This window comes from Oryx dammah, unplaced genomic scaffold (assembly GCF_014754425.2).
Source record: "Oryx dammah isolate SB20612 unplaced genomic scaffold, SCBI_Odam_1.1 HiC_scaffold_15, whole genome shotgun sequence".
Taxonomy (NCBI): Eukaryota; Metazoa; Chordata; class Mammalia; order Artiodactyla; family Bovidae; genus Oryx; species Oryx dammah.
The window spans coordinates 42,320,118-42,334,176 of record NW_024070199.1 but is presented as its reverse complement, the minus strand read 5'-3'; the positions used below and the strand labels follow the sequence as shown (position 1 = coordinate 42,334,176).

The 14,059-nt window shown below is 54.0% G+C and overlaps 2 protein-coding genes across 5 annotated transcripts; one reads left to right on the top strand and one right to left on the bottom strand.

The window, feature by feature from the left end:
• Positions 1-1,412: 1,412 nt before the first annotated feature.
• On the top strand, positions 1,413-2,648 carry RNASEH2C (ribonuclease H2 subunit C). The gene is made up of 4 exons (XM_040256325.1): positions 1,413-1,695; positions 1,889-2,067; positions 2,153-2,272; positions 2,533-2,648. The coding sequence occupies exons 1-4, from the start codon at positions 1,524-1,526 to the stop codon at positions 2,557-2,559; spliced, it is 498 nt and encodes a 165-aa protein (XP_040112259.1). The 5' UTR covers positions 1,413-1,523; the 3' UTR covers positions 2,560-2,648.
• Positions 2,649-2,703: 55 nt separating this feature from the next.
• Positions 2,704-10,367, bottom strand: KAT5 (lysine acetyltransferase 5). Of its 4 annotated transcripts, XM_040256231.1 has the most exons (14): positions 10,110-10,334; positions 9,944-10,010; positions 9,547-9,615; positions 9,324-9,460; positions 8,881-9,036; positions 8,717-8,791; positions 8,541-8,615; positions 7,945-8,193; positions 7,775-7,864; positions 5,762-5,902; positions 5,585-5,678; positions 3,559-3,718; positions 3,346-3,427; positions 2,704-3,253 (listed from the first exon to the last, which is right to left on the bottom strand). In XM_040256231.1, exons 1-14 carry the CDS (start codon positions 10,119-10,121, stop codon positions 3,119-3,121), a joined length of 1,542 nt encoding a protein of 513 aa, XP_040112165.1. In that variant the 5' UTR covers positions 10,122-10,334; the 3' UTR covers positions 2,704-3,118. The 4 variants fall into 4 exon arrangements, with proteins under 4 accessions (XP_040112165.1, XP_040112168.1, XP_040112164.1 ...); XM_040256234.1 differs by lacking the exon at positions 8,881-9,036 and having other exon boundaries at positions 10,110-10,367; XM_040256230.1 differs by having other exon boundaries at positions 9,944-10,335.
• Positions 10,368-14,059: the final 3,692 nt, after the last annotated feature.

The following is a 14,059-nucleotide window of genomic DNA, read 5'->3' as shown; positions in this document are numbered from 1 at the left end:
GACCTGTGACACGCCGAGGGGGCTTTAATGTCCGTCACTCCAAATCTTTGTTGTGACAAGACAAAGAACCGAGGAACATACGCTCGTGTGACAGATCCAATACTTTGGCTACCTGATGTGAAGAGCTGACTCATTGAAAAAGACCCTGGTGCTGGGAAAGACTGAGGGCAGGAGGAGAAGTGGGCGACAGAGGATGAGATGGTTGAATGGCATCACCAAACTCAAGGGACATGAGTTTGAGCAAACTCCAGGCGATACTGAAGGACAGGGAAGCCTGGTATGCTGCAGTCCATGCAGTTGCAAACAGTGGGACACGACTTAGCAACTGAAAAACAACAGGAAGGATTTCTAGGATTTGGACTTGTGTTTTAGGGAATTTGAGGGAGCGTTTAAGGAAGTGGGACTTTTCTTTGGATTGGATGCCTTCAGAGAGTGGGAGTATTTCTACGATGGGATATGTTAACAAACATTATCTATATGGAGGCTGACGCTATAATTGGTAAAGTAGCAACAGTCACTGTATTATCCAAGATAGAAGAATTTTCATTATTTGTGTTTTGGACAATATTTGTGTTTTTGTCAGTATTCAGGTGAGTATGGAATGATCTTGCTTTTGTTTTCATAACTCACATCACAGAGTGACCTCCTCAGATATTCTATGAAATTGTTCCTGTTCAACAGACCACCAAAGCCAGATCTTGGAAGTCTAAGGATGTTTTTCTCTTTCTCAAATCTATAAATTAAATGCAATTTCAATCTTAATAACCAGTTTTGTATGGGTTCGTTTTATGAGAGTACTTGTCAAAATCTATCTAAGTTGGGTATCCGGACACATTAACATTAGAGAAGAGTTAGTAGCTCAGTTGGTAAAGAATCTGCCTGCAATGCAGGAGACCCGGGTTAGATCCCTGGGGCGGGAAGATTCCCCTGGAGAAGGAAATGGCAACCCACCCCAGTACTCTTGCCTGGAGAATTCCATGGACCGAGGAGCCTGGCGGGCCACCGTCCTTGGTATTGCAGAGTTGGACGCGACTGTGCGACTAACTTTAAGAAATGAACAAGGAAAGAGTACTGTGACTGAAAAGAAAAGGCAGATACATTGAATATGTGACTAAAAAATAAATAAAAGTCTTCTCTGTAATAAAAATGACCAATATACAGGTTTGGAAGACAAACTCGGATAAAATATCTTCACATATGAAGAAGGGCTGATATCCCTTCTTTCTTTGTGGTGTGTGTTACACCACAAAGCACAACACTTTGTACTAATCAATGTAAAAAGTGTACTCTTAGATATCGTTTTAATTTTTTACAGTAAGAATGTATTTCGGGGGGGGGCGGGGGGGCGGGGAATTCAAGGAAAAAACCCTGGGACTGGAACGCCGGGAAGCAGGCTTGGAGAGGCGCCTCAGAGAAGAACTACGCTTCCCACGAGGCTCTGCGCCGACCGCCCCCGACAGGCTCCGCGCGCTTTACGCGCCAGCTTTGGCCTCAGCCTGCGAGCTGCAGAGTAGTGACGGACTATGGAGAACAGCTACGAGGGGACCATCGACAAACGCCGCGTCCACCTGCGCCCTGATACACTGCGCGATCCCGCCCCCGCCTCGCTGCACCTTCTGCCCTGCGAGGTCCCGGTTAACCGGCCCACGCCGGTGGGGCGCTTCTTCACCCCAGCCATCCGCCTGAGTTCCGACGGTGAGCGCTCGCGGCCGGACTACGGCTCCCGGCGGCCCCCGCGCCGGCATCGGGCTCTCCTCCGCGAGGAACGCCGCCAGGCCTCCTGGGGATCGTGGTCCACCGGAGGCGGCGGGAGGACCGCCACCGGGCTTGCTCCCTTAGGCCTGGATCAGACCCTCACTGAGGCCCTCCCTGCTTCTGCCTCCTCCAGGACTGGAAGCGTCGTTTCGGGGCCGTAGTCTACGTGGCGAGGAGGTGGTGGTGCCGCCCGGCTTCGTGGGATATGTGATGACAGAAGAGAAGGCAGAGGTGTTGGTGGCGAAGCAGGATGACCACGAGCGAGAGGAGGAGGAACTGGTGGAACCCCCGGAGGCGCTGGAGCGGGACTGCGTGAGCACTGGGGGATAGGGTTGGAAGGGAGCGCGGGTGGGAACCGCAGCCTGGATGCTGAGCCGGGGCCCCTTCCCGTCCCCAGGACCGCTTCATGGGAGCCGCAGCCAGCTTCAGCAGCTTCACCGTGTGGGGCCTGGAATCTATCCCTGGTCCGGATACCAAACTGCGTGGGGCCCTAAGCTGGCCCAGCCTCGCTGCAGCGGTGAGTAGATGGATGGGCCCTCTCCCTCCCAGGCTTTATCTAACACCGACCCCCCCCCCCCAACCTGAGTGAATTTGGGGCTGGGGCGAACAATGGGGCAGATGGAGACCCAGTCTGACTGGAGGATTAGACTGGGTAGGGACAGCATGGCTTCCCCAGCACTCTTCTCTGGCCTTCTAGAAGGGCTATGATTCTGAGTATCTGGGCCACCCAGTTACTATACTGCAGAAATCCAATAGTAGAGGTGATTCCTGTTGCAGATTCACGCACAGGTACCCGAAGACTGAGAACCAGAGCTTGACATTGAAAGCCACCGAACTCCGAATCCCAGTGGGAAGCCAGAGTCCTTCACCCAATAAAGGAGCTTTTCACAGAACCTGTGAGTCTGCCAACACTGCCCCTTCTCCCACAGAACTTTCCATAGCTCTGACCTAGAAACAATTTATTGCCAGGGGGCAATGGGGCAGAAGAGGCCATAATTTTGCAACCAGTACCCACCACACCCCAGCTCCTACTTTACAAAAGAAATTTGTACAGCTGTCAGTCCTCTGTACAAGGCACCCCACCCCCCATCTTACTATACACAGCTGCCTGGCTCCCTCTGGTCCCTGGTTCACAGCAGGCCTGGGCCTGCAGCCAGCTGACCGTGGAGTTGCCGTGAGCCCTGAGCTCGCCTTGGTGCTGGGCACCAGCTAGCCTTGACCAGGCCCGTCCTCTCCTTTTGGAGTGGTCCTCAGCCCTGTCTCCCTTGGTGTGCCTCTTGGAGACCCCGCTGGGGGCGAGATGGCTGCCAGCTTCAGTTCTGCTGCCTTTGCCGGCATTCCCCGTTGCCCGGGCGGTGTCCGGTCACCACTTTCCCCTCTTGCTCCAGTCCTTGGGAGTGAAGTGCAGACACTTGGAGTCGATCCGAAGAAGCCGTTTGAGCATAGCCCTTTCGTGCCCATCCACGATGTCCTCCGACAGGGTGAGGATATACTGGCCCTGGACAGGAGATGGGGCCAGGCAGGTCAGCTCACGTGGGCCTGCACTCGGGATCCCTGCACACACCTGTCTCCCCCTGCCTGCCTCCCTACCTTGTAGTAGTTGATGAGGTTGAGGTACTGTAGAGTGGATATGACATCCTCCTTCTTGATGCTGGTAATTTCACTGATCTCACTGTGGGAGGGCAAAGATCAGGTCCCCTGGGGGCCTCCATCTCTGCCCAGGCCCCAGTAGCCCAAGGAGTGAGAAAGCCCGGGAACAGAAGGTCATGCCATGCACCCCCAGGTAGGCAGGGCCAGGCTCACTTGATGGTGATCTGTGGCCTTTCCCCGCTCTCTGACTTCAACCCCATCAAGATCTCCAGGATGGTCTGGGACCAGTAGCTTCGGTAGGACAGGAGGCCAAGGTCCGAGAGGGGCTTCTCAGGGGTCCCCGTTTTCCCTTCCACTTTGGAGAGTTCATAGCCTAAAGCAATGGAGCAGGAGGAGGTGGATAAACGATCACAGTATTATGCCACTAGTGTCTTAAGAACGCAGGCGATCGGGCAGACTGCATGGCCCTGTCTTGGGCCTGCCACGTGGTGGTTCTGTGGTCTGGGTATGTGGCTTGTCTGTTCGGTGCCTTAGTCTCCTCGTAAAGGACTACACGCCTACTCTTCAGCTGTGTGCTGAAGCTACAGTCAACCAGGAGCCAGCAAGGGCTTACAGGTGGGATGGGAAAGTGCAGAGAATGGCTTGTGGAAAGAAAGTGCCTCCAGTTTTCCTCGGTCCTACCATACTGGGAATGTGAGAATAAAAGTGGGCCAGGCCCCACCTCTGGTCCAGGCCTGAGGATGCTCAGATTCTCAGTCACAAGAGTCCCCCAGCTGTGAGCAGAGAAGCATCAGCAGCTCTAAGACCAGGCTGGGTGGCTGGGAGGAAGAAAGCAGAGTGATGCCAAAGCACTTCCCAGTCAGAGGAGGCCATTCCTCAGCAGTAACTGCCTTTGCCAGGGCGCTCTCCCTCCCAATTCTACTGCTCTGCCCTCCTACCCAGGTGACCACTGCACAGGCAGTTCCTGGTGAGACCCTCAAGCCCTGCAAAACCCTGAGTGGTTTCACGTCTGTTGGACAGAGTCATTTTTCCCATCAGGGCCCTGAGATGTCTCCACTATTTCTAGAAGCCCTTCTTCACCCTCAGTCATCACGAGCCTTGTGTTGGAGCGTAGCCTTTCTGCTTTCCCCTTGATACGTCATTAGCCAGTCTGACCCTCTTGCCCAACCTCCTGTGACTTCCACCAAACAGCCTGGTGGGGAGGACAGAGAGGCCTCTGCTTTGGACGCAGGAAGCAGGGAAGAGAGAAGGGGCACACTGGAGTTCTCACTCAGCTTTGCTGGGCAGGTGTGCGTGCAGAGTCCTGACCAATCAACTGGAGGCCACACTTGCCTCCTTAGTGGCAGGGACTCCTGGCCCCTCCAGTGAACACCCCCCACCCCCAGGAGCTGCCGGAACTGGCGCTTCTGGTATCCTGTCTGCTCCTGCCAGGCACAATGAGCACGTCTCCTTGGTGGCCCTGCACACATCCCGTCTCCACTGGGTCTGAGCTCCAAGGCTTAAGCTGAGTTTCCTAAGCATCCTCCTGCCCTGCCAGACAGAGGGCTTCCTGAAGACGTGACCCCACCTTGGCATCTTTCTACCAATAAAACTTCTCAAGGTGACCTGTGATCAAGTCAGGCCTCCACGTCTTCATCAGGGAGCCAAGGCTCCCTCCTCATCTCCCAGGTCAGAGCTTGGTTATCCCAAGGGTGCAGTGAACGATGAGATGAACAGAATGAGGGTAGGAGGCTGGGCAGTGAAGGGGGCCTTGGAGGCCAGTGCAGAGATCACATTTGACAAAGGGCAGAGGCCAGATCCCCTCTGAGTCATGTTGACGTGACATCCACTGTCTGCAAGGCTCAGGCGACAAGTGGGGAAATGAGCCACAGGTCCTTGCCCAGGAACGTGTACAAATGCACAGGACCAGACAGCTGATCCAGAGTGGCTCACTGAGCTTCTGCCCATGGCCCTGGGCAGGGGCTGATGAGTCAGATTTGGGAACAGCTGAGTGGTGCTCAGCACCATGGCCAAGGAACTATGAGGGACTGAGAGCCTAGTGCAGACGAGCAGGGGAGTCACTGCAGAACGGAGAGAACCTTGGGAGGGGCCCACGTTTATTCCTGGCCAGTTCCCCCGGTGACTGGACTGCAAGGCCAGGGCTGGGAACACAGCAGCCCCGTCTGTCTGTGTGTGCAGCCCGGTGGCCTGGGCCTGCCTGCTCCCACCCCAGCCCCCGGCCAGCAGCGCGAGTACTCACTGAACTCGATCAGCAGCTTTCCGTAGCCCCGGCGCTGGTAGGGGGGCAGGGTCAGGATGCAGGCCACGTTGTAGTCTTCCGTGGACTCCTTTTCCTGGAAAAGCCAGGCTGGAGTGAGTGTGAGGGGAGGGCCCCAGCTCAGGGCAGGACTGAAGGACTGCCTGCAGGAGCACTCACCTTGGAGAAGTAGCCCACTATATGGAAGCCCTTGCAGTCGTACTCTGTCATGACGTAGAAGAGGAAGGGGTCTGTGTCATAGTACAGCGTCTTGTGGTCGAGGAAACACTTAGCCAGAAGACACAGGTTTTGGGAGTAACTCTGCAAAAGACAAGGTCTGTCACCACCCCGGTGGCTCTCTTGGAGTGTGGCCGTCAGGCTGGGGTCAGCTTGGAGCTTCTTTGTCCCCCAGGCTGAAAGGGGTTAAGCCTTCCTCCCTGGGGCCTGAACCCATCCACGGGCCAGGCTGTCCCTAGGCACGGGCCCTTCTTGGCATCCAGGAGTCCCTGTTCCAGCTGTGATGGTATTCAAGCACCGACCTCCAGGTGAGCTGGGCAGGTTTGCTCCTACTCCCCGCACCGCCACCTAACTGGCCTGGAAGGCTTCCACTGCCCTCTGCCAGACAGTTACCAGTCAACAAACTGATAAGTGCCCCCCCCAGGAAGATTGACCAAGGCTTATGAGAAAAGCTCTGCCTGTGTGACAGTCTCAGGAGTCCAGCTGCCAAAAAGCCACAGTACTCTCTTGCCCAGTCACACGTCCTGAAAACACATCTGCTCGTCTGCAACATGGGTGAAGAAGTCTGGGGTCTCTCAAGGGCTGCCCCAGTAAAACTCATCTTGCTACTGTACTCCATGCTCACAACTCTCCTGCATATCACCGGAAGCTTTTTAAGCACCTGCTAGGCTCAGAGAAGGCAATGGCACCCCACTCTAGTACTCTTGACTGGAAAATCCCATGGACAGAGGAGCCTGGTAGGCTGCAGTCCATGGGGTCGCTGAGAGTCGGACACGACTGAAGTGACTTAGCAGCAGCAGCAGCAGGAGGCATGGCCACTTGGGATACCCAAGCCTGCACCTAACACAGTTAACGGTGGTTAAAGTAGCATCTTTCTCTTAAGCTCCCCCAGCACTCAAGCCAGAGCTCTCTCCTGCCAGTCAGTGATTGTCCTTCCCTCCGCACCCTCCAGGGCCCAGGGATGGAGGCCTTTCACTCTTAAAGGTCCTTGCAGGCTATTCTCTTCTTCCTCCTCACAGCCAGAATAAGGCAGGTGTGAAGCCCTAGACCTGTAATGTCCCGCTTCCCAGCTGACCTCAGTCCCCCCACCTGAACTCTGTCCATGTAACAGAGCCTTCCTTCATCCTGTCTGCGCTCCAGCTGGAAGGACAGCTCTTCAATGCTCACTGTCTGCACAGGCACACCTCATTTTATTAGCTTTCACAGAGATTGCTTTTTTTTTACACAAAGGTTTGTGGCAACCCTGCCTTGAGTTTATCAGTGCCATTTTCCCAACAGCATTTGCTCATGTCGCATCTCTTGTCACCTTTTCATAATTCTTGGAATAATATTCCAAACCTCATTATTATTGTATTTGTTACAGTAATCAGTGATTTTTGATGTTACCACTGTAATTTTTTTGAGATCCTGTTATTGCACCCTTAATAATCTATGGTACAACATAAATATAACTTGTATATAGTCTGGGAAACCAGAAAAACTTGTGTGACTGCTTTATTTCAACGCTCACCTTGTCACAGTGGTCTAGAACTGAACCTGCAGGGTCTCTGGGCTCTGCCAGTACATCCACTCCTGCCCTTCAGAACCCACTGCTGGGGATTCCTGTATCCACCCTACCCTTGTGTCAAGATTCAGAGGTTACCTCCTCTTTGAAGCCTTGCTGATCACCCCAGGATCCTGACAGCCCACTTTTCTCATGAAACATATCACACTGGGATCCAAACTGCTACTGGCCTGTGTGTCTTCCCCTGTGAGCTCTCAGAGAACAGAGATTTTGTCAAATTCCTGGTCACTCTGTATCTACCAGCACCCGGCCTACGGCAGGAATACAGTAAATGTGGTGAAGAGATCTGTCCCCTGTAACGGTCAGTGTCTTCCTGAGCTGCAAGAAGCTACGCACTCGACTCCCCCAGACTCTCAGCACCAAAGCCTTCCCGCTGCCCCTCAGCCCCTGACCTTGTTCTTACGTCCGTCGATCTCAAAGAAGGAGATGGTGCCCTTGCGGTAGATCTCATTGCCGGGAGGATGTCGCAGGTCACACTTGGTCTGAGGAAGAGAGGAGAATCAGGCAAGGGGCGGAGGTGAGCGGGGGCTGCTAGGAGGGTGGCCCCTGGGACTCCCCATACCAAGTGACGCTGCAGACACTTGAGGCTTCGGCCATACTTGAGGCAGAACTCGCAGAGGTAGAGGACAGGCAGCGCGGTGAGCTCCTGAGGGTACGGGGAGAAGTACCAGGGCTTGAGGCGGTGCCGGCCCAGCTCGATGCACTCGATGTTCTTCATCCGGGTGACGATGTCGTCGTGGCTCCGGTCAGATACCAGACTCCCAGTCATGCGAGGAGCGGACGGGATTCCATCTGAGCTGTCCTGGGAGTCCTGCCCAGGGCCCGTGAAAGACACTAGGTTACAGAAGACAACTCAAGCAGCACACTCTACAGCTCACAGCCCTTCCACAGGTTTCCTTGCCCAAACCTAACAGCGACCCTCCTAGGAGAGGTATTGTAATCCCCACTTGCCAACTGAAGACACCAAGACTTGGATGATTTTCACCAGGAAAGTGAAAAAGATCACCTAGTGCAGGATCTGAATCAGTTCCGCCTCACTCCTAATTCCAACACCCTTTCTGCCCAGTACCCCCCGTTCATTTTTAAAGTAGTCACTAAACCCTGTGCCCTCCTTATGTCCCCTTCGTTTCACCCAGCTTCCCTCCTCCCCAGACCTACCTCATCAGTGCCCAAGCAATTCGATTTCCGCTTCCGCCCGGGCTGAGCTGCCACTGCCCTCCGGGCTGATCCATTCTGCAAATGATAGGGGAGGGACAGAAAGGGTGGCTGTGAGGTGAGCCCAAAAGGGGCTACCAGAGGGTAGGAGGGCAGAAGAGATGGCTTGGGGGACTCACCTGGGGGAAAACTGAGGCCGGGGCTGTCTCGCTGGGCACTGGAGTTGCTGGTGAAACCACCTCCACCTTCCGTTTCTGCAGAGAGAAACCAGGACAGGTGGGTCAGAAGGTAGAGAAGGCGGGACCTGAGAGGAAAGCAAGGTCCCTGGAATTGCTGAGGGTACCGTTGAGCGGTGGTTGGGCTGCAGGCAGGAGCTGGAGGAGAGCGGCTGGTCGGGCTCGCCACCGGGAATGGCCTCCCGCTCCTTGGGCAGGTTGAAGCGGAGTGTGATCTGAACCGGGATTGGCAAGGTCTTCCCGCTGGCCTGGGCGGAGGCCGGCTGTAGAGATAGGTCCAGGGTCTTCCTCTGGGGCTGGGATGGTGGTGGGATGGGGCAGGGGAGTAGGGCCCCCTCGGCATAGAGTGATCAAACCCCACCCTCTGCCCTCTCAAGGACACAGCTACAGTCACTGGACTCGGGAAGCTACATCTGCCGTTTGGCCCCCATCCTTTACAAGCTAAAGCCAGGGTGGGAGGGCACAGCCTCTCGCCCATCTGGGAGCCACTGAGGCCAAGAGATTTTAAAAGTAGGCAGGAGAGAAGAGGTGAAGCAGGGGACCTACTCACCACCTCTCTCTCTGGAGAGCCGGGTCGGGACCCAGGAAGTCCGTTCTTAGTGGGGGTCTTGGCCTCTTTCTTGGGGAACTGGATCTTCTTCAGGTCCAGCCGCTCGTGGGTCACCCATTCATCCAGGCGTTTGTTGACTGCAGCAGTGGGTATGGCTCAGGAAGGAGTGCCAGAGGCTGCCCCCCAACCCTCCAGCCCCACCTCATCCAGGCCCAGAACTCACAATCAATGTAATGGACGTAGAAAAGCTTCCGGCCACTGATGTCCTTCACGCTCAGAATCTCAGCGAGTGCTGTGGGAACAGCAAAGGCAAGGGCCTTAGACTGGCCAGGCCATGAAGCTCCACCCTCCTACGACCTGAACTCCACCACCAGGCCCGAACCCTAAAGCCCCAGCACTTGGAACCGCTCTCACAAGCCCCGGGTTAGTCACCAAGTGCCATCCCCTCTTCAAGCCCTGCCCTGTCCAGCTCTAAAGGCTAAAAGCCACGCCCCTCCTGAGTATCGGCGCCCCGCCCGCTCCAGGATTCTAGAGGCCCCACCCCCTCCCCGGGGTTCGGTTGACTCTCCCCCCGCCCCTCGCCCTCAGGTTCCTTAGCCCCGCCCCCCGACGTCACTCACGCCACTCATCTTCGTTGTCCTGGTTCCGCCGCAGCACAGGCAGGCGGCAGCCCTCGATTATCTCCCCCTGGGGAGACAGCGCGGCGCCAGGGTCGGCTACTGGGGGGCCTCGGGCTCTACCCACCTCCCCTGGCTCCCTCCGCCCCGCCCCGGGCACCGGACTCACCACCTCCGCCATCTTCCCTCCCTCCACTGCCACTTCCGGCCCCTCTGGGAGCCGTCACTTCCGGGACTGAGCACGTTGTAGGCCCGGTCTTTCCCGAAGCGGCTTTACGAGTAGATTCTTAAGAGACACCGCCGACCAGCTTGCTGACGGAGCCGGCCAGTTTGGCTGGCGGGGGCATAGGGTGTTTTAAGGCTCAGGTCAGGTCCTGGATGGAATCCCCACAACGTGTGCAACGATTGGAGGAAAACTGAGTCAGTCACGTGACGCTCACCGGGTGCGACGCCGGTCACGTGGGATTGGTGTTTGTGCCTAGCGGGCGGCCGCTTGGGCGTCTCCTAGTGGCGTCAAGGCTGCGTCACGGGGAGTGAACTGCGCGTGCTCCGCTGGGGGGTTAAGGGGCGGATTTCGAAAAGTGGGCGCCAGGACCCCCGCAAGTTGTGGACTTTCCTAGGGTTGGGGGCCTACGGAAGAAGGTTTATAGGTTTGTTGTTTTGTATGTTAGGTTGCTAATTATACGAGTTGTTATTGTTCAGACGTCTAAGTCGTGTCGACTCTTTGTGACCCCCGTGAACTGCCAGGCTCCTCTGTCTTTCCTATCTCCCAGAGTTTGAGTAAACTCATGTCCATTGAGTCAGTGATGCTTTCCAACCATTTCATCCTCTGCCCTCCCCTTTTCTTGCCCTCAGACTTTCCCAGACTCTGTCTTTTCTTCGCATCAGGTGGCCAAAGTATTGGAGTTTTCATGTTCAGCGTCAGTCCTTCCCATGAATAGTCAGAGATTATTTCTTTTAGAATTGATTAATACATTCAACAACTGTTTAATAATCTGCTACCGTGTCCCAGGCATTTATCTAGGAGCCTGGGATACATCAATGAATAAAATAAGTTGCAGCTCCTGGAGCTTGAATTCTTGGAGGCTGAGAGGGAAAAGAGGGGTGTGGATCACAAACAGTTTATTTTAAAAATAAATTAGCCTATTAAAGAGTGGTAAGTGTTTTGGGAAACAGCAACAACGAAATACGCAAGGTGCAGGGAATGACTAGGTAGGCAAACTAGCCTGCAGGTCAAATCCAACCCTATTCTAGTTTTCCTGCACTCAGTGGGCAAAGAATGGTCTTTATACTCTTTTTAAAGCTTGGGGAGACATAAATAGAATATTTCATGATACATGGAAATCGTGAAATTCAAATTTCAGAGTCCATAAATAATGTTTTATTGAAACATAGCCACCATTTCATTCACTGACATTTTGTCTATGACATCTTCCACGTTAAAGCTGAATGCCCACAAAGCCTAAAACATTTACTGTCTGGCCATTTACAAAAAATGTTTGCCAACCCATGCTTTACCTTCTATTGTGCTATCAAACAGGGTGTCCCTGGTAGCTAAGTGGTAAAGAATCTGGCTGCAATGCAGAAGACACAGGCTCAGTCCCTGGGTGGGGAAGATCCCTTGCAGGAGGAAATGGCAAACCCACTCCAGCATTCTTGCCTGGAGAAATCCAAGGACAGAGGAGCCTGGTGGGATTACAAAGAGTTCCCCATGAGATCTCGAAGAGTTCAGGCAGGACTGAGCGACTAACACATACCAAATACAAAAATAGATTCTTAATGTGTATGTTGTTCTGTGACCAGCTTGTTCACTTAGTAACATAAATAGAACACTTCTCACATTCTAGAGCACTATTTTAATGGCTACGTAGTGTTTTGTTGCTTCAGTTCAGTTCAGTCGCTCAGTTGTGTTCCACTCTTTGCGACCCCATGAATCGCAGCACACCAGGCCTCCCTGTCCATCACCAACTCCCAGAGTTCACTCAGACTCACGTCCATCAAGTCAGTGATGCCATCCAGCCATCTCCATGCACCTTATCGGCCACAACCAATTTCTTCTTGTTGAATATTCAAGTTCCAGATTTCCCATCTTACAAACAGTGCCACAAAGAGCATCTTGATACATACAGCTTTTCACATATTCGTCCCAACATGTTAGCAGTTTCAGTCTCTGCCCCCTTATCAAAGTCACCAGTGACCCCCATATTCTTCATCCAATGGCCACTTCTCAGACCTTTTGTCCATGGCATTTGGCATGGTTGGTTACTTCCTACCTTGAAACTCTCCTGTCCTGGTTTCTAGGATACCAGGCTTTCCTGATTTCTTTCCAGCTTTCCCATTGCTCCTTATCTCCTTTATGGGTTGCTCCTCTTGTCCGTGACCTCTAAACCTTCCCAGGCCCCAGGTTCAGTCCTGAACTCCACCTGTATATCCACAATCACTCCCTTCATGATGCCCTAGAAGCTCATGGCTTTAAATACCATTCACATGCTGAGGTTTCTCAAATTTATACCTCTGTATTTAGCCACTTGTCTTACTCCCTTACCTCATTAAAGTCTTTGTTCAAATGTCACCTTCCCCTTTAAGTCACCCCTGACTTCCCCAGTTGTCTGCTCATCCCCCACCACCTCCCCTCCCCTGCTCTGCTTCATTTTCCTTCATAGTATTCAGCTGTCAGATCATGTCTTCTTCTTCGCTTGTTACTGTCTTTCCCTCACTAGAATGTAAGATCCATGAATGCAGTATTTATGCAGTTTGCCCAGTGCTATTCTCCCAGCCTCCATAGCGCCTGTCTCATAGTAGGTATTCAGCTAAACTGTCAAATGGATGAAGAATGGAGAGCCAGAGATGTGAACTGACATTTGCTGCCAAGAGTCTTGCAAGTTGGGCTCTCCCTGGGACTCAGGGAAGACAGCTTGAGGTGGGGGCCCAGGCAGGGGTCTCAGAGCATCTGATAGGCGACCTGCAGTTGAGAAGAGGGGGTAGCATTGGCTGGAGAAAGGAGTTGGGACTGTTTCAGGCAGTGAGGACAGCAACAGCAGAGAGAGAAGAAACACTTGGTGATGGGACTTCCCTAGTGTCCAGTGGTCAAGACTCTGCACTTCCACTGTAGGGGCCACTGGTCGGGGAACTAAGATCCCACGAGCCACGCGGCCTGGTCAAAATAAAAGAGTTAGGCCCTCGGCCATTCACCAGTATTCACTGAGCACCCACTGTGTGCCAGCCCTGCAGGAGCAACTTGAACAAGTACAGATGAGTCCCCTGCTCTAGTGGGTCAGACATGAGCAGCTGACAACCCAAAGCATAAAGAGCCCCTTCAGACAGCAGTAAGTACTGTGACGATGTGGAAACAGTGTGAAGAGCTGGTCAGCTGGGGCCTCTCTAGAAGCTGTCACGCAGGAGTCACACAGTGTCCCTCGCTGGCCGCTTCCAGAGGGAATGTCTCCATCCGTGTGGATCAAACACATGTGGGCTTCAGGATGGTCTCATCTGGAGACTCAATGAAGTCACCAGCAATGTGGGTTCTGTGTTCCCGGTCTCGCCTCTGCAGGGTTAGTCTCCTCCTACATTCAAGGTGGCCCCTTCTTATAGTCGCAGCACAGCTGCCCACGGTTCTAGAGCAGGGGTCCCCAGTCTCTGAGCCAAGAACTGGTACTGGTTCACAGCCAGTTAGGACCTGGGCCGCACAGCAGGAGGTGAGCGGCAGGCAAGCCAGCGAAGCTTCCTCTGCAGCTTCCTGTCCCTCGCATTTCTGCCTGAACCATCCCCACCCCACCCATCCCACTCCCAGGCCATGGAGAAATTATCTTCCATGTTACTAGTCCCTGGTGCCACGAAGGTTGGGGACCACTGCTCTAGAGCCTACATGTGTCCAAGGCCTTATCTATGGAGAAAAGCTGTGGAAGGAAAGCCCTAGGATTGAACCATTTGGGGGCATGTGCCTCCACCACAGCCAATCTCTGTGACCAGGAGAATTCTACTGGTGTACACAAGCCAGGGCCCACCAGCAGGGGTGGGGGTGGGGTGCAGTTTAGTGTATCCCAGGACAGAGAACCTGGGGTGGGGTTGGGAGATGGGGGGGAGTGATGATCCAGGAATCAGAAAGCAGGCCAATCCTGG

What these genes read in the sequence shown, in the direction of transcription:
- RNASEH2C (XM_040256325.1), top strand. Translation starts at nt 1,524, where the DNA reads ATGGAGAACAGCTACGAGGGGACCATCGACAAACGCCGCGTCCACCTG. An exon ending in AGGCGCTGGAGCGGGACTGC is followed by an intron (nt 2,068 to 2,152) that starts GTGAGCACTGGG and finishes TCCCGTCCCCAG; the next exon opens with GACCGCTTCATGGGAGCCGC. An exon ending in GGCCCAGCCTCGCTGCAGCG is followed by an intron (nt 2,273 to 2,532) that starts GTGAGTAGATGG and finishes TTCCTGTTGCAG; the next exon opens with ATTCACGCACAGGTACCCGA.
- KAT5 (XM_040256230.1), bottom strand. Translation starts at nt 10,121, where the DNA reads ATGGCGGAGGTGGTGAGTCCGGTGCCCGGGGCGGGGCGGAGGGAGCCA. An exon ending in AAAGCTGCTGATCGAGTTCA is followed by an intron (nt 3,719 to 5,584) that starts GTGAGTACTCGC and finishes CCATTGCTTTAG; the next exon opens with GCTATGAACTCTCCAAAGTG. An exon ending in AGGCCACAGATCACCATCAA is followed by an intron (nt 3,428 to 3,558) that starts GTGAGCCTGGCC and finishes GCCCTCCCACAG; the next exon opens with TGAGATCAGTGAAATTACCA.